Source organism: Oncorhynchus masou, chromosome 13 (genome assembly GCF_036934945.1).
Source record: "Oncorhynchus masou masou isolate Uvic2021 chromosome 13, UVic_Omas_1.1, whole genome shotgun sequence".
NCBI classification, from domain to species: domain Eukaryota; kingdom Metazoa; phylum Chordata; class Actinopteri; order Salmoniformes; family Salmonidae; genus Oncorhynchus; species Oncorhynchus masou.
This window is the reverse complement of record NC_088224.1, coordinates 46,392,512-46,416,026: the sequence shown is the minus strand read 5'-3', so window position 1 is coordinate 46,416,026 and position 23,515 is coordinate 46,392,512. Positions and strand designations below refer to the sequence as shown.

Sequence of the window (23,515 nt, the reverse complement as noted above, 5' to 3'; positions counted from 1 at the left end):
ACAAATAATTAAAGAGCAGCAGTAAAATAACAAAAGCGAGGCCATATACAGGGGGCACTGGTACAGAGTCAATGTGCGGGGGCACCGGTTAGTCGAGGTAATTGAGGTAATAATGTACATGTAGGTAGAGTTATTAAAGTGACTTATGCATAGATAATAACAGAGAGTTGCAGCAGCGTAAAAGGGGGGTCTGGGTAGCCCACTTTTACGCTGCTGGGGGGGTGGTAATGCAAATAGTCTGGGTAGCCATTTGATTAGATGTTCAGGAGTCTTATGGCTTGGGTGTAGAAGCTATTTAGAAGCCTCTTGGACTTGACGCTCCGGTACCGCTTGCCGTGCGGTTGCAGAGAGAACAGTCTATGTCTAGGATGGCTGGAGACATTGACAATTTTTAGGGCCTTCCTCTGACACCGCCTGGTATAGAGGTTCTGGATGGCAGGAAGCTTGGCCCCAGTGAGGTACTGGGCCATACGCACTACCCTCTGTAGTGCCTTGCGGTCGGAGGCCGAGCATACCAGGCAGTGATGCAACCATTCAGGATGCTCTCGATGGTGCAGCTGTAGATCCCTTTGAGGATCTGAGGACCCATGCTAAATCTCCTGAGGGGGAATAGGTTTTGTCAAGCCCTCTTCACGACTGTCTTGGTGTGCTTGATGTTTGGTATGGTTACATAAGTCAGAAGGTTACATTAGGTTTGATGGGTGGTAACATATTGTACAAATTGCAATTTGTAACATATCATACAAATTGTAAATCATAATATATCATACAAAATGGATGATGGACATCCACAAATTAAAACATACCATACTATGTAATTGTACTGTCCTGGACTTACATTTACTATGTTTTGTCTACCACTGAGTCCAGGTTGCCCTAGTGAAGACAACATGCAAAACAAGGTTGTTGGGAAGGATGAAGTAATCTAGCCAATCCTTTGGTCCAAGCTATTAACATCATGGACAAAAACATATAAAAATACTTTCCTCATCTTGCATTCATGACACAACATAGTAGACCACTCTAGAAATAATCACCTCCCACTGTAGGCTAGTCTTTGTTCCTGCTATGTTACCCCACCCCCTCTTTCCCACCCCTCTCAACTTCTGGCCACAGTCTGTGGGCTACGTTGTAAGAATAGACAGCCACAAGATTTGACACTCTGGGAATGGGATCACTAATAAGAACCAAGAAAAACTTTCGATTCTTTCGAGTTTTCCCACTCCAAAGACTACTCTTCATCCAAAGGGAATAACTCTACATGCAGCTAAATGGAAGAGGGATACGACCTGACTTAAAGAAAATCACAAATTGGATAAAAGTAGGAAGAAATCTTCCAATATAGGCTACAGCAGGTTTTTATTTTGTTATAAGCTATCACATGAAGGCTATGTGTTATTTATTTAATTTTGGTTTAATCTTGTGGCCTTTATTAGAAAACAAAATTTAACATGCCTATTAAGTTAGCCTAATTTAATCGGATTATCAAATGAAAATAATCATATTCTATTTAATTTGGAATTTCTTATAGCCCAGAATTAGACAATTTGGCTATTATAACAATATCCTCTTTTTTTTCTCAAAGTAAAAGATAAGCCAGTGAGGACTTTGGACTACATGCAGAACATCTCAAAAAACAGCCTTGTGTTGAAGCAACGCAAGTCTTTTGTGTCAGAATAGCCTACTCTAATTTCTAAAGGTGCGTCTTTGAGGCTGGCACAGTGCATGGCGCATAAAGGTGTTGGACCAAAGAGAGTATTCGCTTTATACAGAGACCATGGCAAAGTGGTTCAAAGAATTCCCCATCAATTTGAAGAATGGTACTGATAGGATCCGCTCAGCTTCAGAATCAGGTTCCCAATCCAGGGGTAAACTTGGACTGGTAGTTGGCATTGGCACCAAAGTAACCAGCTCCAAAGTGAGTTCGAGCAAAAACTCGGGAATGGATAGTAGTGTTGGTGGTGGAGGCGTTGGTGCTCTACTGTCTGGAAGAAATAGAAAAAATTCTGCCGAACTGGGAAGGAATGGCACACGTTCGATAAAGGATGGAAAAGTTTGGGATAGCCTTATAGGTAAAAGTCGCAAAAATTCCAAAGCAGAAACGCCAGTGTTTGATGAGCACCAGCCACTGAAAAGTTCCAGATCTGCGAATGCCTACATCAGTCGTCTGATTAAAGTCGATAAGAAGGACAAGAGCCCAAACTTCAACAGCAGCCCAGTGGTACTCGATACAGAGAAATCACAGCCATTGTGCAAAACAGAGACGGTAAGAAATGTTAACACACTTTAGAAATGGTAGACTATTTCTATTTTCAACTGTGATGCTGGACTCGGGGGTAGACCTAACATTGTAAATGTAAATCTGTCTCCCTACATTTAGTATGATATGTTACGTTTCGTATGGTATGTACAATGCCTTCAGAAAGTATTCACCCTTTACCTTTTCCACATTTTGTTGTGTTACAGCCTGAATTGAAAATGGACTAAATTGAGCTTTTGTGTCACTGAGCAACACACAATACGACATAGTGTTGAAGTGGAATTTAGTTTGTAGATCATTTAAGAAATTAATACAAAATGAAAAACTGAAATGTCTTGAGTCTATAAGTATTCAACCCCTTTGTTATGGCAAGCCTAACTAAGTTCAAGAGTAAAAATGTGCTTCACAAATCGCATAAGTTGCATGAACTTATTCCGGGTTCAATAATAGTGGATAACATGATTTTTGGATAACTGCCCCATCTCTGTACTCCACACATACAATAATCTGTAAGGTCTGTCAAATCATCAAATCAAATCAAAGTTTATTTGTTACATGCATCGAATACAACAGGTGTAGTAGACTTTACAGTGAAATGCTTACTTACTGTACAAGCCCTTAGCCCTTAACCAACAATGCAGGTTTAAGAAAATTAAGTCTTAAGAAAGTATTTACTAAAATAGACTGAATTTAAAAAAAAATTAAAATAAATAATAATAGTAAAGAACAACAATAAAATAACAGTAGCGAGGCTATATACATGGAGGAATGTGCTGGGGCACAGTTTAGTTGAGGTAATTGAGGTAATATATACATTTAGGTAGAGGTAAAGTGACTATGCATTGATAATAAACAGAGTAGCAGCAGGGTAAAAATGGAGTTGGGGGATGTCAACGCAAATAGTTTGTGTAGCTATTTGATTAGCTGTTCAGGAGTCTTATGGCTTGGGGGTTGAAGCTGTTAAGGGCCTTTTGGACCTAGACTTGGTAGCAGAAAGAACAGTTTATGACCAGGGTGGCTGGAGCCTTTGGCAATTTTTAGGGCCTTCCTCTGACACTGCCTGGTACAGAGATCCTGGATGGCAGGAAGCTTGGCCCCAGTGATGTACTGGGCCGTACGCACTACCTGTATGTACTACCCACTAGTGTCTTGCTGTCGGAGGCCGAGCAGTTGCCATACCAGGTGGTAATACACCCAGTCAGAACATTTTCAGGATCTGAGGACCCATGCCAAATCTTTCCAGTCTCCTGAGGGGGAATAGGCATTGTTGTGCCCTCTTCACGACTGTCTTGGTGTGACAGTTTTTCACAATTCCTGACATTTAATCATAGTAAAAATTCCCTGTCTTAGGTCAGTTACGATCACCACTTTATTTTAAGAATGTGAAATGTCAGAATAATAGTAGAGAGAATGATTTATTTCAGCTTTTATTTCTTTCATCACATTCCCAGTGGGCCAGATGTTTACATACACTCAATTACCATTGCCTTTAAATTGTTTATCTTGGCTCAAACGTTTCGGGTAGCCTTCCATAAGCTTCCCACAATAAGTTGGGTGAATTTTGACCCATTCCTCCTGACAGAGCTGGTGTAACTGAGTCAGGTTTGTAAGCCTTCTTGCGCACACACTCTTTTTCAGTTCTGCCCACAAATGTTCTATATGATTGAGGTCAGGGCTTTGTGATGGCCACTCCAAGACCTTGACTTTGTTGTCCTTAAGCCATTTTGCCACAACTTTGGAAGTATTGTCCATTTGGACCCATTTGCGACCAAACTTTAACTTCCTGACAGATGTCTAGCTTCAATATATCCACATAATTGTCCTTCCTCGTGATGCCATCTATTTTGTGATGTGCACCAATCCCTCTTGCAGCAAAGAGACTTATATATCTCCCTCACTAACTTGAAGCATCAGCTGTCAGAGCAGCTTACCGATCACTGAACCTGTACACCTATAAATAGCCCAACCGTCTACCTCATTCCCCAAATTGTTATTTATTTTTGCTCTTTTGCACCCCAGTGTCTCTATTTGCACATCATCATCTTCACATCTATCACTCCAGGGTTAATGCTAAATTGTAATTATTTCACCACTATGGCCTATTTATTGCATTACCTCCCTAATCTTACTACATTTGCACACACTGGACATAGATTTTTCTATTGTGTTAGTGACTGTACGTTTGTTTATTCCATGTGTAACTCTTTGCTGTTGTTTTTGTCGCACTGCTTTGCTTTATCTTGGCCAGGTCACAGTTGTACATGAGAACTTGTTCTCAACTGGCCTACCTGGTTAAATAAAGGTGAAATAAAATGTAAAAAAGTGACTAGGCAACAGGATATATAATAAACAGTAACAGCAGCATATGCGATGAGTCAAAAGAGTTAGTGCAAAAAGGGCCAATGCAGATAGTCCGGGTAGCTATTTTAACTAACTAACTATTTAGTAGTTTATTTAACTAACTATTTAGTAGTCTTATTGCTTGGGGGTATAAGCTGTTCAGGGTTCTGTTATTTCTAAACTTGGTGCGGTAGCAAAGAGAACAGTCTATGACTTGGGTGGCTGGAGTCTTTGACCATTTTTAGGGCCTTCTTCTGACATCGCCTGGTATAGAGGTCCTGGATGCCAGGGAGCTCGGCCCCAGTGTGATGCTAATGATTAATTCTAATAATACATTTAATAATTAGTCTTTATTTGTTTGTTTGTTTAGCTTGCAATAAGTTTTGTTTTGGGGGTATAGGCCTATATAGCAGTAATTGTATGAGGGGTGTATAATGACTACAAATTCAAAGTATAAACTTGAACTTGGATGACTATCAATCAATCAATGAAGCATAACTATTATATTATATTAACAGCCATGATTATTATAAGCTATAGTAGGCTGCAACAGGAATCCTACTCAAAAATAACATGTGGTGTCATTAATACTGTTGACACTGAAAAGCAAAGGAACAGTCAAAGCTGTGAAAGTTGATATCATTGTTTCAGTTTTCCTCCCTCCCCTTTGTCTCTGAATCTCATTGTATCCACTCCTCCTTGTCTGCCTATCTTTCCCTTCCTTTCCATCTCCCTCTAAATTCAATTAAATTAAATTCAATTCAAAGGGCTTTATTGGCATGGGAAACATATGTTTACAAGTGAAATAGATAATAAACAAAAGTGAAATAAACAATACAAAATGAACAGTAAACATTACACTCACAAAAGTTCCAATGGAATAAAGACATTTCATATTTTCACCCCTTTTGAAAGTTATCCCTCCAATCCCCTCTGTTCCTGGCACAGTGTGGCACCTCTCTCACCCCTCCACCCCATCCTTCTCTTTTCTCTCATTCAAGCCCCAGGTGAAGGCTATCATGTTGTAAAAAGCATTGTGTGCTAATCCAGGTCCCCTCTGGCTAGGCTTTGAAAATAAAAAAGCGAGTGAAAACGATGTAGAGAGATGGTGTGAAGAAAAAAAACATAAAAGAGGGAGGAGAAATAGAGAGTTTTATGTTTTGAGGGGTAAATCCCTTCCCTGACTCCTGAGTGCCCCAGTCGCTGGGGTTGTCAATCTGCCTGTCTTTGTTTGGCTTTGAAAGGGGAATATCTCTCAGGGGCCTCAGAGGAAGCTACAGTTTTTCAGCATTTCCATTATAAGACTTTATCCTGGTGTTTGGATTAAAGACACAGACTTTTGTGTTTCCACCTATGAGGCCTGGCCCAAAAAAAGTATACCTGGCCCTAAAAAGACCAAACCTGACATGGGGTTGAGAAACTCAGGGTGTGATAAGTTGTAGCCTATATGTAATTTCGCTTATCCTACACACCATATTGTGGTCAGGTCACAGGAAGTGCTAAAGCATGTGTGTGTGAGCAAGAGAGAGACAGAGATTGTGTCTATGTGTGTTGTTGGAGTTGTCCCTAAAAGTGCTAAAGCCATCACCAGTTGAATCAGATTTGGCATACTCTGTGCTATTAGATCCTGGTAGAAGGATGGATGGACCCTACAGATGTAGGATGTTAATTTGATTAGTCTTTTGTTGATGAGTATTTTCTTTGCACAGCAGGAAATGCAAACTTGTAGTGTATTCAAGTTTTTAAAAGTTTGTAATTTCCACTTGAACATTTCAGACTTGATTTGCCCTAACGTAAAATGTTTAATTCCCTACAAAAAATGTCCATGAATTGTGATCCACATAATTATTCACATTTCCTGTTGCTACAGGAATGTTTTCCTGCTATAGAAAACTGTCTCAATTTAATATCCTACATCTGTATCAGTCATTGTCATTTACCATCATCATGCTTGTAAGGCAAAATGACTAGAGATGACTTTATCTTGTTCACCAGCCGGCTCGCTATATATATATATATATATATATATATATATATATATAGTTGTTTTTTAAATAACCTTTATTTAACTAGGCAAGTCAGTTAAGAACAAATTCTGATTTACAATGACAGCCTACACCGGCCAAACCCAGACGATGCTGGGCCAATTGTGCGCCGCACTATGGGACTCCCAATCACAGCCGGATATGAAACAGCCTGGATTCAAACCAGGGACTGTAGCAACATCTCTTGCACTGAGATGCAGTCCCTTAGACCGCTGCGCCACATGGGAGCCCAGGTTAGGGATGACAGAACAAGAACATTTATTACAGCAAAACGACCCCCTGTACAGACACTGACCTGGTATCTAATATCAGGAACTGAGAAACTTGAAAGGCCTTGGCACTGATAAAAAGACAGAACAGAGCAGTCAAGTGTGAATGAATTCCTTTTGCAATGGTGGAATTTACCAGATACTGTAGGTGGTGTTGTTAGGATAATGGTTCTGGGACAAAGATGAAACAATGATACCGCGCTACTCTCTTTGGACATTGACAATAGATGGGCCTGATTGGGTACAACTTTGTATGACTGATGATATATGTATGTTTGATCTCTTTGGGAAGCAGGACAATTTAGATAATATGTAAGATAATGTCACCAAAAACCCCTTGACGTCTCTTTGTTGTTATCTCACTTCTTCCTTTCCCTCTAGTGAATCATGCTTCTACTCTGTCGGCACAGATTAAGACTAGTCTTGAACTAAAAACCATGCTCAATGGATAATCTCAATTGGAATAGTTTTGAAATCTAGGACTAGCCTTAATTTGTGTCTGGGAAACCAGAGTCTTTGAGTAGTTTTCATGCGTATTAATTTTGCTGTGCTCCTTTGCTTCAGGTGATCATTCAGGACTATGCAGATCCCTTTGACGCCCACAAGACTCGGGAGCAGAGGGATGCGGAGAGAGAGGGGGAGAATGATGGATACATGGAGCCTTATGATGCGCAGCAGATGATCACAGGTGACACATACTATTCAGTATTTTGGCCTACTAAAATTTGGATAACAAGCATTGATTTTGGATCAGGACCCAGCTTTGAAGATGAGGGATTGGCCGTTGGTAATCTGATCTGATATCAGTGGCCAGGAAAGAGCAGAGTTTTGGATGTTTTTTCTATTGTTGTTCGTACGCATATTTTTTGTTTTAGACCTATGTGTGTTGGTTTGTGCAGGCATGTGTGTGCCAGGCCTCATTGGCTGAATTCTATGTATGTGTGTCTTTCATGGGTGAATGATTGGACTGCCATTTTCAGTCTAGCCAGAAAAGAGCGATTAGAAATGTTGAAGAACGTGAACTCAATCGCCTAGCACTGGAGGTTGCTATGGCAACTGTGTTGTGCTAGAACAATGGGTGAAGTTTCCTGTCTCTGCTTCCTTTTTCCTGTCTCTGTTTCCTTGTACTTTTCTCCTGCAAGGAAGTTGGCCCTCAGTGACTACCCCCCCCCCCCCCCTCCCATCCGCTATCATCAGACAGAGCCCCTGCATGGCCCCCTATATGGACAGGCTCTGACCATTTCTCAAGACATCCAGGAAGACAACTGATCAGTCGACCAATCACTTACTCTCTTGACCTCCTTTGATTCTGTCGCTTCATTGTTTTACCCAAAATGGTACAATACACTGCTGTGACACTGAAAATGGCCTGTTACACACTAATCATCAAGGCTTTACCAATGCATATCTTAAAGCCCGTTTATATTGCCCTGGGGAATATGGCCGACCGCAGATAACAACATTTTAGTAGCGTGTCATACTTAAGTACATTCTCATATTGAAGTGGTGCAGGAACACATGTGACCAGTGCATTGTGACATACAGTATTAAACAGTTTTTGCAGTTTTTGCATTGTCTTCATACAACAGCTGACATCACTCATCAGCTGCATACTATGTCAAGTGAATAACTCAATGGCTCAACTGTTCAAAGCCCATTTACGCTTATTATATTATTATTTATTCCATTTTATAAACACAAAATGTTTTCTCTATTGCTCATTGTTGCACTGACCATAATTGGTAGTTCTGTTCTAGGATCAGTTAACCGACATTTATCAGATACTGATATGGACGTGTGAGGCAAAATACTAGCCTAGGATCAGTTGTCTGGGAATGGTAACTCTAGCTGTTTCCTGTAATGTTGGGTCGGACACACCGTGACCACGAACAGCTAAAAGCTGGGTGCCGGCGAATGGTGGCTCCTTGTTACTGAATCAACATGTAGAATAATCTGAAAATGAACAGAAAATGGCGGCCAATACTCTGGTCAGAGGCACTCTGGTGTGTTTCCTCTCTAACAAGAGTCTCTGCTTTTTTTTAACAGAGATCAGACGGAGGGGTTCCAAGGACATGCTGAAGATGTGTGTCCTGCTGGAGGGGGTTGAGGGGGATGTGGAGGAGGGGCGACCCGTGCCTCCCCAGATCTACGACATGACCTATGAGGGTGGTGTGGAGGGTGACGGAGGGAGCGTGAAGACCCCGGTCACCAGGCCAGAGTTAGATCCCCGGCTCCCTGCTGAGTACCAGCTGCCCTGGGAGTGGAAGAAGGAACAGACTGTCAAGGCTCTGCCTGGTACTATAGTCTAGACAAAAGACAAGACCTACTGCACAATCATACACAGTTCTAGAACACTACCACTGGCTATGCAGCTATGCAACCCCTATCACAACTATCTGCTGATGCAATGATGCATCTATTAAGTGGCTGACCCCTCAATCTCTAAGGTCTATAATGTAATTAGACCTTCTAAACCAGTACACCAGATCAATATCAATATACCGTATTTGCTACACAGAAGTTGACCACCCCTTTTACATATTTTCTCTCTCTGCTCTGACCCCTCCTCGTCCCCAGCCCAGTTTGACAGCCCTGAGCACCCCACCCCAACCAAAGAGGACCCCCCCGCACTCACCCTCACACGGCAGCCCCAGCAGCAGCCCCAACAGCAGCAGCAGCATCTGCGACAAAAGAGTTGGAGCCAGAAGATCCTGAAGTCCTCTCCTACTTTCTTGCCCTCCCTCTCGTCCCCGCCCAGCATCAGCCCTGAGGCTGAGGTGTGCCGGGTGGACCCCACCCTGCCCCTAGAGAAACAGAGGTGAGGAGGGGAGACAAGGGAGACACGGTTCATAGGTCAACGGCAGGGGCAGATGCAATAGATTGTTGCTTTAAAAAAAAATTGTATCTTCAGTTTTTTTCTGCAGCACATAACAATACATTAGATATGTAGATATGTACCTGTCACTCTCTCCATGTACAGGAATGGGAGAGTGGGGTAAGTTTTTACATTCAGCATCACTATGTCAAAGGAAATGTAGTGTTTTTTTCTAACAAATGTATCTACATATATTTCAGAATGTTGTGTAGAAATAATCAGAATTCATGTGAACATAACAGTTTTGAAAACATATCTTGTCCAAAAAAAGTGTTCTCTTGGCACAACTTACCACAGGTATTGAGTAAGTTGAGCATAGGGAAAGGGTAGGTTGAGCTGACTTGGGTTAGTTGTCCTTCTGCCTCTGCTACTCTATCATAGCCTCTCTTTCGACAGACAGATGTTTTTTTTTCTTCCCTGTCAGTGTAACTCTTCAGTGTCATTCAGTCAATTTCTTTCATCCCTTGCTGCAACTCAAATGGACTTTTTTTCCTTCTCTCACTTCCTTGGCTGCTCTCTCAAGAAACTCAAGGGACCCCTTGTTTTATGTTTGTATACACAGGGCATGATGAAGTCTGCTCTGTAACAATACATATTTTGAGTTCATATGCCTGACACGTTGCAAAAATACTATACATATTATGCATAAACTGGACAAAATGTAATCCCCCATTGACTCAACATTTTGACTATATTAGCCCACACAGTTACAAGGATGCACTTTAATGCTATTTTCAGGACCTCATATTGTAACTTGTAGAGACCCCAAGTGATGTATAAAACAATCTTAAAACGATCTACTTTGGTTTAAAAACAAGCATCATGAAATCTATAACACAAATTCATTTGACTTTGTGAAAATCTGGTTTTTTTGGACCTAACTTATTTACCAATTTTTTAAAATGTGTTTTTTCTGTCACAAATTACATGAAATTATGATCTCTTCCTAAATCTTTGGTCACATGATTAATTTAGTGTTGGTTTCCTACGAACAAGTGGTGGCACATCCAGGGGAGAACGACGGCCCCCTCTGATTGAAGCCATGGAAGTTCAAGGCCAACTGCGGTACTGCAGGCATTGTTGGCAGAAAACAGGACTCCCCAAATATAATGAATAGAAAAATGGCAATCTTTGAGTAAATTTTTTTTTTTACGAAGACAATCATGGTACCAATAATTTATTCTAATACAGCAGATGTATGTAATTGAACAGACTAAAATTGCACACATATAAGGATAATTTAGTTGGTAATGTCAGCCTGCAGTTCCCCGGTCGGACTTCAACTTGAGGTACTCAATTAGAAGACGCAGTACTGCAATGGCACTTCCTGGAGTAGGTCAAACTGTGCACGTTAGCTTTCCATGAGACGCCATCTTAACCGACTTCATTTGGCTTCAATACACTATTGAGTCTTCACATAGGAATGAATGGTGTCACGTGACCGATGGTTTTGTCCATTTATATATACAGTCAACGAACCCTTTAGCTCAACCTACCCCACTCTCCCCTATACCTTGCAGAGTTACCTTATGTTGTTCAGATATTCTATTGTTGATATTAGTGAACCACTTCAATACAGGACTCATCTACTATTTTGTAAGCCCTTTGTACTTTGTTAGCTTCATGTGCTCAGGAGGGGCGCAGCAGTCTAAGGCACTGCATCTCAGTGCTAGAGGTGTCACTACAGACACCCTGGTTTGAATCCAGGCTGTATCCCAACCGGCCGTGATCGGGAGTCCCATAGGGCGGCATCCGGGTTTAGCCGGGGTAGGCCGCCATTGTGAATAACAATGTATTCTTAACTGACTTGCCTAGTTCAATGAAGGTTCAATATAAAAATCCTCCTCTCATTTCTGACCCCTGTGCCTTCCGTTCCCTCTGTCCTTTGGTTGCTCTAGCTGGTACCATGGCTGTGTAACACGCCAGGAGGCAGAGTCTCAGCTCCAGTCCTGCAAAGAGGCCAGTTTCCTGGTGAGGAACAGTGAATCAGGAACCAGCAAATACTCCATTGCTTTAAAGTGAGTATACTAGTCACTAGTACATCTGTTTATTCTCTTCAGAGCTGATACCATACACAATATGTCCAAAAATAATTGCAGTTGATGCATTGGATCCCTTAATACTAATTTAAGGCTACATATTATGAATTGTGTGGAATAGCAAGCCAGTGCTTGAATTTGAGATTTCAGTTAAGTAATCAAGCCTTTTTACCTATGTACCCTTTTTTACTCCCTCTCTCTCAGGACAAGCCAGGGCTGTGTTCACATCATTGTTGCCCAGACAAAGGAGAATGGCTACACGCTGGACCAGAGTAGCTGTGTGTTTCCCAGCATTCCAGAGGTGGTGCACCACTATGGCACTCAGCGGCTGCCTTTCAATGGGGCCGAGCACATGACCCTGCTGTACCCCTTGCCACGCCCTTACTGACTCCACCCCCACCACACTCAGGTGCACCCCAACAACTCCATGCCTCTGCATCTGCATGAAATCATCCTCAACGAACATATCCAATCTAATGCTGGCCCCCAACAGCCTCAATGCATATATCTCTTTATCTATTATCATTCACTTTTCAGTCCCTCTCTCTTTAATGTTATTTAATCCATATCAAAACGTTTTTTTTTCAGTCTCATTTTCTCCTGGATAAACAGAAGACAGCAAGTATTGCTCTTGCTGTACAATCATTCTCTCACCTTTCATATGCAGCTAATGCAAAACACCCAGGCTTCTGTTTTGCATGTGAATTTGGGAGAAACTCAACCCATGCCTTGATTGTACAAACGGGGCAGAAATTAATGATCAAATGAGTCAGAGCCCTGCCAGTTAGAATTTAGTCAGAATTTCTACTCTCAATTCAAAGATGTGTAGAGAATACAGAATCATTAATCATAATTTTGGTTTAAGATGGTTTAAGCTGCAAAGGGATAAAGCGAGTGCTTTGTTCGAAGAAAAAACGTAAAAGTGACTCTCTCACCCTCTGGTGGATGTGCTGGCTCACTGCACCAACTGTACACAACCCTGTGGAGAACAACAACTACTGTACCTGACAAAGACTACTATAGGGAAAGGGTGATACCTAGTCAGTTGTACAACTGAATGCATTCAACTGAAATGTGTCTTCTGTATTTAACCCAACCCCTCTGAATCAAAGAGGTGCTGGGGGCTGCCTTAATCAACATCCACATCATCGGCACCTGGGGAACAGTGGGTTAACTGCCTTGCTCGGGGGCAAAACAACAGATTTTTACCTTGTCAGCTCGGGGATTCAATCCAGCAACATTTCAGTTACTGGCCCAACGCTATACAACACTGTACAAAGACTACTTCACATCTACGCTCACAGCAAACATTTAAGTTATGTTCTTAGTCTTCTTTTTTTATTCTTTTTTCCAAGACCATAAAGGAGAGATATCCTCCCATCACCCAATTTTCATCATCAGTGAACAGTGACAGTTGTGTGACTATCTGTACCACCTGCACTGTGAACCATTGAGTGAATCACCCTAATGTAATGTGCCATGTGTTAGGCTAGCGTCACCCTATGGGATTGAATATCCTTTGATAATTATATTAAACCACAGGCTCCTAATCCTGGTCTTCAAGTACCCACATGTATGCTGGTTTTCACCTCATATGATCTCTGCATCATTAATAGAATTGTTGATTGAGCACTCATATGACTGGTTCGATTGTTGTGGTCTGTCACTGTAAATCCAAGACCATGGCCAATTTGCCTAAAGTATGTGACTGTAAAACTGAGCATCAACAACTAGTTAAGATGTTTTTGGAAAGCTGATGGAGTTGTTCTATGTGTTAACTACTGACTGAAACAAACCAAGAAACAAAATACTTGATTTAGATGCACAGCGCTATGGAATATGACTGAAAATGTGTCAACAGACCCCATGTTAATTTCCAATGTAAATTGGTGAGATATTTGGTGGAAAAAAAATCTGACATTTGATCTGTTTCTTACCTTCCCTGTCACATTGCACCACCTGGTGCTAACAAATAAAATGCGGCAATGCATGATTGCTTTTGTAACGGATGTGAAACGGCTAGCTTAGTTAGCGGTGCGCGCTAAATAGCGTTTCAATCGGTGACGTCACTTGCTCTGAGCCCTTGAAGTAGTAGTCCCCCTTGCTCTGCAAGGGCCGCCGCTTTTGTGGAGCGACGCTTCGAGGGTGACTGTTGTTGATGTGTGCAGAGGGTCCCTGGTTCGCGCCCGGGTATGGGCGAGGGGACGGTTTTAAAATTATACTGTTCCATTGATGCTGTTGACCCGGATCACTGGTTGCTGCGGAAAAAGGAGGTAGGTCAAAAGGGGGGTGAGTGTAACGGATGTGAAACGGCTAGCTTAGTTAGCGGTGCGCGCTAAATAGTGTTTCAATTGGTGACGTCACTTGCTCTGAGACCTTGAAGTAGTAGTTCCCCTTGCTCTGCAAGGGCCGTGGCTTTTGTGGAGCGATGGGTAACGATGCTTCGTGGGTGACTGTTGTTGATGTATGCAGAGGGTCCCTGGTATGGGCGAGGGGACGGTTTAAAGTTATACTGTTACACTTTGATTTGATAGTACGTTATCTCGCTCACCTGCTGGCTCACTCTTCAATTTTTAGCCTGGGGACAAGGTTAGATACCATGTAACCCTAGATAATGACTTGTGTGTACTCGTTATGAAAAGATATGCTGATACCATTGTCAAACCTACTTTGTCTTTTGGTGTGTATGTAGATACCTGCTATTGAAACAAGAATGAGATACTGATGTTACTGATTGAAATAAAATGTCCTTAGATAGTCCATGGTTGTTTACATATATCCTGTGGACATTTGTAGTCTCTCTTTTATTATTATTCAAGTGGAGCATACACGTAGGAATCTCAAATGATTATTATACACTTGGTTAAATAGCCAATGTCTAGTTGCTATTATTGACAGCTCTGATCGACATGTTCAATTGACATGGCTGATGTGACGTTCCCCTGTGGGGTGAAATAGGTTCCTCCCAACTTTTTCTACTCAAGGCTCTGATGAAGGCGAACTCCACCGAAACTTACGCCTGTTTGTTTGTCCAGTTAATAAACCAATCAGATCTATGCAGAAAAAGAGTGCTCCCTTTTCTTTACTTCCCTACTTCTGTTGAAGTGTCCTGGGGTAAGGAATGTTTTTGGATGGAGTGGTCTGTGTTTTGGATTGTACTGCCTTAAAAGCAGATAATATGTGAAGAAAGCCATACTGTATGGGATCAAGATGATGTGATAGTAGTGTATGCCGCCATATGGAGGCGTGCTATGGGATGATCAAGGTCAGTACAGGCACCTCTATACACATCTGTGAATCCAAATGCACACAGTTCATTAGTGACTACAGTTTTGTCTGTAAACATTTCAAAGATCATAGGCATATTGTAATATAATCTACTTAATTTAAAGAATACAGCTATTTAGACGTCGCCCACTTACTATATTTCCCACACCAATTCTCTGTAGGCTTTTGTAAACCCATTTTTCAACGTCTATGTTGTTGAAAAATGTAGAACTTTGTCAGTATCGGGTGTGCTGCAGAGTGCATTAAATTGGTCAGCTTTCAAGCAGCTTCTTTTGCCGTATTGAAATGTGTAGTTCAGAGTGTAAAGGGAAAGAGTCTGGGGATAGATTGGGTGTAGCGTGGACGCAGCAGAGTGAGGATCGGGTGTAGGGTTGGGCCTGGGACAAACAGTTAAGGTAGACGTTAGAGCAGGGGCACCCAGGCCACTTTGCACCCAGGTACAATTAAGGTAAATGCACCACAAAAAAATGCATAAGTGTAACATCATTACACCCAGTGGTATCAGGGATACTTAACGAGAAGGAAGGATGAACACCATCCCTCTCTCCGTCCTTGACTGTCTGTTGCTCACCCTCTCCTTTGTCACTATATCACTGTGATATCTGAGTCTGATGATCTATCAACAGAATCACCTTGTCTTATTGAGAGGACATTCCATATGTGTTGGTCCTGAGTCAGGTTAACGTGAACATTGAGATGGTTAGAGTTTCAAGTCCACTTGTGAATGCAAGTCCTGGGACCTAAGTTTGCGTATACTATTCCTGAAAGAAACACAAACTAAGCACAATGTTTTTGTACCTCAGTTGTCTGGTACCTCAATTGTCTGCATTCTTATAATACATGCCATTTAGCGGATGCTTTGATCCAAAGCAACACACAGTTTATGTGTGCATCCATTTTTTACATATGGGTGGTCCCAGGAATCAAACCCACTATCCTGTCGTTGCAAGAGTCATGCTATTCCAACTGAACTACAGAGGAACACTTCTTAGAAAATCCTACATCTAGCTAGTTAGTTCAGGTTAACTTAAAAAAGAAGGTAAGGCAACCAAAGCACCATTAAAATAAAATACAGCAGTTATGGTCCTAAATTGTCCTGGTCATTGAGTCCTTTGGCACACCATTATAGTGCACAACTCAAGTGGCCATAAGAGACATCAACATGTTCTATCAAGATGGACTACTTATACATGATCAAGGTGTGCCTTTTTAAATTCTACTTGAGTTATACAGTAAGATAAGTGCTAGATATACATTAGGATAGGGTCCTAGTCTAGAGCGTTAGTTGGGCTACAGTTGGATGAATATACAGGATACAGAATATCTATTTTCTTTGTGTTTGATACCATCTTTCCCTCATGCTATCTCAGCCCTTCCGGCTCCTTAGGCTTGCGTGACAGACAGGACCGTCTGACTGTGACTGATGGATGGGGCAGTTTGTCATCTTGTTGTCGCTTGACCTGACCCGCCGGTAACCGAAGTGTCCCTATCGTCCTTATCTGGTTGTGCTGTCTGCTTCCCCAGTGACAGGATCAGGCTCTGTGTCCCACATCTCCTTACCTTACCCAGGCTGGCCCAGCCATGTGTGTCTCATAAAGGCTGAGTGAAAGGTCCAGGCCAAGGTCAAATGTGTATTTGATACAAGTATTTTGTATGAGGTGCTGGTTCAGTTGTTTTGGTTTGTAAATACAGTGCCTTGCGAAAGTATTCGGCCCCCTTGAACTTTGCGACCTTTTGCCACATTTCAGGCTTCAAACATAAAGATATAAAACTGCAAATCTACCAAGACCTGGCCGTCCCTCTAAACTTTCAGCTCATACAAGGAGAAGACTGATCAGAGATGCAGCCAAGAGGCCCATGATCACTCTGGATGAACTGCAGAGATCTACAGCTAAGGTGGGAGACTCTGTCCATAGGACAACAATCAGTCGTATATTGCACAAATCTGGCCTTTATGGAAGAGTGGCAAGAAGAAAGCCATTTCTTAAAGATATCCATAAAAAGTGTCGTTTAAAGTTTGCCACAAGCCACCTGGGAGACACACCAAACATGTGGAAGAAGGTGCTCTGGTCAGATGAAACCAAAATTGAACTTTTTGGCAACAATGCAAAACGTTATGTTTGGCGTAAAAGCAACACAGCTCATCACCCTGAACACACTATCTCCACTGTCAAACATGGTGGTGGCAGCATCATGGTTTGGGCCTGCTTTTCTTCAGGAGCCGAATACTTTCGCAAGGCACTGTAGCTAGGCAATCGTTCTCTGTGTCCAAGAGATGTACTGTAAAACTTCAATTAATAGCCCAGGTGTTTATTTGCTTCAATCACTGAACTACAGATGCTTATTAGAGACAGGCTGAGACAGGATTCTATTTCCTTAATGCACACAACTTTTGCAGAATAAAATTGTGAAAGACTACCACACTGTTAATTGTTACCAGTATGACCAGTATAAACATTATAATAACAAATTCATCACAGACTTGCAATGACTAGGATAGCTTCAGCACCATTCTCTCACTCATTGCGCTTCTTGTATACACCGAAGTTGCGGTGACCATGTCAAGCCACACTGCTGTCTCATCCATGGCAATGACATTGCTCTCTTCTCACTGGGCACACAAAACGTACTGTCACTGGGCACACACTGTTTGAATCAACATTGTTTACACGTCATCGCAATGAAATCATGCTGAACCAACGTGAAATTGACATTGAATTGACGTCTGTGCCCAGTGATCAGTATCTTCTCTTGCGCAATCTTTACCATACTCACTGAAGTTCACTGATAAACAATTCATTTAGACCCAGTGTTTATTTGAAACAAATAATTTATTTGCTAAACTGTCTGCCGATGCCCGGCTATTAAAAGGGACAGGCGGCTATTTAGACTTAATTGAAGTTATATCAAAGTGGTTGGCTAAGGTATACTATGATCAAAGTAAATCTGTCAATTCTGTGCCATCCTCACCGAACAGACAAAAACTTGAAGCTACATTCTCCAGAGCCTGCATTTGAGTGTAATGCTATGCTTCAACTATAGTGATGTCATACCATTGAAGCTAAATATTTGCTTTTGAAGGAATGAATGTCCCCTATAGTTTTCACTGAGCAAAACACAGTCTGAAGTATTTGAATCATCCAATGACTAAAGACCTCTGAACACTCCTGTGACCAAGTGGAAAGGAGAGGGTCTGTGTCTCTGTGGTCAAAACATGTTTTCACTTCACACCATTCCTTTCACATACACACCTGGACAAAAGGAACACCTATGTGAGAATGCTATTCATTGACTACAGCTCAGCGTTCAACACCATAGTGCCCTCAAAGCTCATCACTATCAATCAATCAAAATGTATTTATAAAGCCCATCTTAAATCAGCTGATGTCACAAAGTACAGAGACCCAGCCTAAAACCCCAAACAGCAAGAAATGCAGGTGTAGAAGCATGGTGACTGGGAAAAACTCCCGAGAAAGCCCAGAACCTAGGAAGAAACCTAGAGAGGAACCAGGCTATGAGGGGTGGCCAATCCTCTTCTGGCTGTGCCGGGTGGAGATTATAACAGAACATGGCCAAGATGTTCAAATGTTCATAGATGACCAGCAGGGTCAAATAATAATAATCACTGTGGTTGTAGAGGGTGCAACAGGTCAGCACCTCAGGAGTAAATGTCAGTTGGCTTTTCATAGCCGATCATTCAGAGTATCTCTACCACTCCTGCTGTCTCAAGAGAGTTGAAAACAGCAGGTCTGGGACAGGTAGCACATCCGGTGAACAGGTCAGGGTTCCATAACCGCAGGCAGAACAGTTGAAACTGGAGCAGAGGAACGACCAGGTGGACTGGGGACAGCAAGGAGTCATCAGGCCAGATAGTCCTGAGGCATGGTCCAATGGCTCAGGGCCTCAGAGAGAGATAGCAAGAGAGAGAGAGAGAGAGAGAGAGAAAAAGAGAGAGAGAATTAGAGAGCATACTTAAATTCACACAGGACACTAGATAAGACAGGAGAAATACTCCAGAAATAACAGACTGACCCTAGCCCCCCGACACATGAACTACTGCAGCATAAATACTGGAGACTGAGACAGGAGGGGTCGGGAGACACTGTGGCCCCGTCCGGCGATACCCCCGGACAGGGCCAAACAGGCAGGATATAACCCTACCCACTTTGCCAAAGCACAGCCCCCACACCACTAGAGGGATATCTCCAACCACCAATTTACCATCATGAGACAAGGCCGAGTATAGCCCACAAAGATCTCCCCCATTGCACAACCCAAGGGGGGCGCCAACCTGGACAGGAAGATCACATCAGTGACTCAACCCACTCAAGTGACGCACCCCTCCTAGGGATGGCATGGAAGAGCACCAGTAAGCCAGTGACTTAGCCCCTGAAATAGGGTTTGAGGCAGAAAATCCCAGTGGAGAGAGGGGAACAGGCCAGGCAGAGACAGTAAGGGCGGTCTGTTGCTCCAGTGCCTTTCTGTTCACCTTCACACTCCTGGACCAGACTACACTCAATCATATGACCCACTGAAGAGATGAGTCTTCAGTAAAGACTTAAAAGTTGAGACCAAGTCTGCGTCTCTCACATGGATAGGCAGACCATCCCATAAAAATGGACCTCTATAGGAGAAAGCCCTACCTCCAGCTGATTGCTTAGAAATTCTAGGGGCAATAAGGAGGCCTGCATCTTGTGACCGTTGCATATGTGTAGGTATGTACGTCAAGACCAAATCGGAACGATAGGTAGGAGGAAGCCCATGTAATGCTTTGTAGGTCAGCAGTAAAACCTTGAAAACAGCCCTTTCCTTAACAGGAAGTCAGTGTAGAGAGGCTAGCCCTGGAGTAATATGATAACATTTTGGGGTTCTAGTCAAGATTCTAGCAGCCGTGTTTAGTACTAATTGAAGTTAATTTATTGCTTTTTCCGGGGAGCTGGAAAGTAGAGCATTGCAGTGGTCTAAAGCATGGATCCATTTTTCTGCATCATTTTTGGACAGAGAGTTTCTGATTTTTGCAATGTTACACAGATGGAAAAAGTAAGTAAGCATTTCACTGTAAGGTATTCGGCGCGTATGACAAATAAAATTAGATTTGATCAGATTTACGGACAGCTATGAAAGCCAATGAGGGATATGCTGATTGTAATTTAGATGTAGACTATAGTATGAAAGCATCCATTAGGCAATTATACAATAGATTTCCAGACAATATAGTTCACTGATAGGCTGAAGTTTTCACGCCTACATTTATACCTTTTTGTTATTACCCAACACACACACACAATCTTCTGAGGCAGTTTATCCGCCGCAGGTCCAAGTCAAACATCTGGGTCAACTTACAGTATATCTGGTCGAGCAGGACTTGCAGGATACAGTTGGCAGGATGTGTGCGCTGGAGCAGTTTACTCTGCGTGAATCCCCACTTCGCGCGCACACACACACACACACACATGGGGTGGCAGGTAGCCTAGTGGTTAGAGCATTGGGCCAGTAATTGAAAGGTTGCTAGATCAAATCTCCAAGCTGACAAGGTTAAAAAAAATCTGTCATTCGGTTGCTGAACAAGGTCAACACACTGTTCCTAGGCTGTCATTGTAATTAAGAATTTGCCTAGTTATATAAACATGTTTTGGGTCATGAGAAGTTGTGTGGAAGAAGGACAGATAGGTGGCGGAGGGGTTGAATAAAGAGAAAACAATGTATTAAAAATCCAGGAATGTATCATTCTTGTGCAATTCATATATATAGGCTACATTGAGGTTTTTCTTTCATTATTTTTATATGACATTAGTGTGTGAGCCTAAGCTTGCCTCGGTCACACCTACAGCGTCATTGTGTTTTGGTACACCAGAAGTAAGCCCTACATTAATTTCCAATGGAACGCTGCATTTGCATTGCGTTGCAGTGGCAGTGCGTTCTGTGTAGTGAATTTGTTGGATTTATCCAACGTACAGTGCCTTCAGAAAGTATTCATACCCCTTGACTTAATCCACATTTAGTTGTGTTACAGGCTGTATTAAAAATGTATTTAAAAAAAAATCTCACCCATCTACATACCATAATGACAAAGTGAAAACATATTTTAGACATTTGAGGCCAGTTGAGGACATGTGAGACATCTGTTTCTCAAACTAGACACTCTAATGTACTTGTCCTCTTGCTCAGTTGTGCACCGGGGCCTCACACTCCTCTTTCTATTCTGGTTAGAGCCAGTTCTGTGAAGGGAGTAGTACACAGTATTGTATGAGATCTTCAGTTTCTTGGCAATTTCTTGCATGGAATAGCCTTAGCCTTATTTTTTTCTGAACAAGAATAGACTGACGAGTTTCAGAAGAAAGGTCTTAGTGTTTGGCCATTTTGAGCCTGTAATCGAACCCACAAATGCTGATGCTCCAGATACTCAACTAGTCTAAAGAAGGCCAGTTTTATTGCTTCTTTAATCAGAACAACAGTTTTCAACTGTGCTAACATAAACGCAAAAGGGTTTTCTAATGATCAATTAGCCTTTCAAAATGATAAACTTGAATAAGCTCGCACAACGTGCCATTGGAACACAGGAGTGATGGTTGCTGATAATGGGCCTCTGTACTCCTATGTAGATATTTCATTAGAAATCTGCAGTTTCCAGCTACAATATTGTTATGAGAATTTTGTTATCAATGTCCATAAACTTCAATTAATCTACTCAGTCTGCAACCTAGAGTTTGTAAGGTTTTGGTTTAAATGGAACAGACAGATTTCCCAGCTTACAATAGTCAAAATTCATGAGAGCACTCTGAAGTCCATTATACAAAGGCATCCATTTTATACCTTGCTCCTTACTTACGCACATACTTCCACACAAACAGTAGATATCCTACGCACATACATACACACGAACAGTAGGTGAGTTGTATCCTTCTCCAGAGTTCTTTCTCACCACTGTGTATCATTACCCAGCCGACAGTTCCATTCCCCCGAGATTAGAGAAACCTTGAGAAGTACTCCCTGTCCTATCATAAGTTTCTCAGAGTTCTAGCCAGGTCGGGTTAAACACAGTTTAATTGTTCTCTGTATTTTCTTAGGCACACACATACAAGCTCAAATCTTAAACTATGCCTTGTTCAGACAGTCAGTGTTTTTCCACTACACAGATACATTGTTTAATCTGCAACATGTTTCATAATTTTCTGCAAGCCTAATAGTTTCTCCCCTCCAGAATGTCAGAATGTCCTGTAAGGAACACAGTCGTACAACTCGTCTGTCGATAGCTCCTCTTATCATTTGTTTTCCACTTGCACCCTGCTTACATAAAAAGGAACAAAAGGTCCTTGTTCAAATTCTGACTAAAACTACACACATCATCAGATTATAGTTTATGATTCTAATACATTTCATACAATTATATGGTTTCAGGGTGGAATATTTGAATCATTACCATTAAGCATGTAAATGCTTTTTAAATATATTTTAATCAAATTATAAAATGACTAAGATTTCACCTTCCTTATAACTGTAAAAATGAAACATCTGCCCCCTTTGCTGTGAATGGCTTCCTGAAGTCCTTAGGAACTCGCTTTTCATCTCATATGAATCTTGTCTGTCTATGACAAACAAAGTTTTTTTTAATGGCTGGCTATAAATCGATCTCTGAATGTGCCACAGTGATAAAACCACTCTCTCCTTCTGGGCTATGGTGTAAGGATTACAGGCGCGTGGCTGTGAAGTAGGGTTCAGCCAGGAGTTGATGGAAAGTCGGAAGAGCGAATGAAATGGTAGGAGGGGCATCCCAGCTTAAAGTGGTTTGAGATTTCACATCCTACCTCACACAGGCTCAGAAAATATATAACTGTGTCTGTGGGAACCAGGGCTATTGCTCAATGCAAGCCATTTCGGTGTCCACAGATCAAATTTATAAGCTAAAATGTCAATTGGAACTGGTACCAGAACCACGCAAGTCCCCTTAACAGAGGACTTTACATCGAAGAGGTTTTAAATAGGCTCTGTCTAAATACAGTTACAGGCATCACAATTGCTCCCAGTGGGCATATAATACAGACAAGGCAACTATGGAGGGTTTTACGCACATCCGATCCAAGGAAAGTTACCGCAAGTCACAAAGAAAACAGGAGCTGCCTCCACTATTCCAGCACCATTTCAACATCATCAAATCACCTATGTTTAGTCTAATACAGTGACAACTGAAAGATACCCAAAACAATTTAGTCCAATCGACGTAAGCTAAATATGATGTGGCTGTCCATGGTTCTGATTTCTCTTTGTGTGTGTGTGTGTGTGTTCATGTAAGTAGAAAAAACATGCTGGCTCACCCTACTTACATTTACATTTAAGTCATTTAGCAGACGCTCTTATCCAGAGCGACTTACAAATTGGTGAATTCACCTTCTGACATCCAG

General features: G+C 41.9%; 1 protein-coding gene across 2 annotated transcripts; it reads left to right on the top strand.

Annotated features, from left to right (window-relative positions):
* Nucleotides 1–1,119: 1,119 nt before the first annotated feature.
* LOC135552435 (SH2 domain-containing adapter protein E-like) lies at nucleotides 1,120–14,588 on the top strand. Of its 2 annotated transcripts, XM_064984040.1 has the most exons (7): nucleotides 1,120–1,321; nucleotides 1,586–2,266; nucleotides 7,479–7,602; nucleotides 8,961–9,209; nucleotides 9,492–9,732; nucleotides 11,688–11,807; nucleotides 12,033–14,588. In XM_064984040.1, the coding sequence occupies exons 2-7, from the start codon at nucleotides 1,778–1,780 to the stop codon at nucleotides 12,214–12,216; spliced, it is 1,407 nt and encodes a 468-aa protein (XP_064840112.1). In that variant the 5' UTR covers nucleotides 1,120–1,321; nucleotides 1,586–1,777; the 3' UTR covers nucleotides 12,217–14,588. The 2 variants fall into 2 exon arrangements, with proteins under 2 accessions (XP_064840112.1, XP_064840111.1); XM_064984039.1 differs by having other exon boundaries at nucleotides 1,120–2,266.
* The last annotated feature ends 8,927 nt before the right edge of the window (nucleotides 14,589–23,515 follow it).

Bases quoted from the DNA above. Each gene is read 5' to 3' on its own strand.
- LOC135552435 (XM_064984040.1), top strand. From the start codon at position 1,778: ATGGCAAAGTGGTTCAAAGAATTCCCCATCAATTTGAAGAATGGTACT. The intron at 9,733-11,687 runs GTGAGGAGGGGA...TGGTTGCTCTAG, and splicing joins CTGCCCCTAGAGAAACAGAG to CTGGTACCATGGCTGTGTAA. The intron at 11,808-12,032 runs GTGAGTATACTA...CCTCTCTCTCAG, and splicing joins AAATACTCCATTGCTTTAAA to GACAAGCCAGGGCTGTGTTC.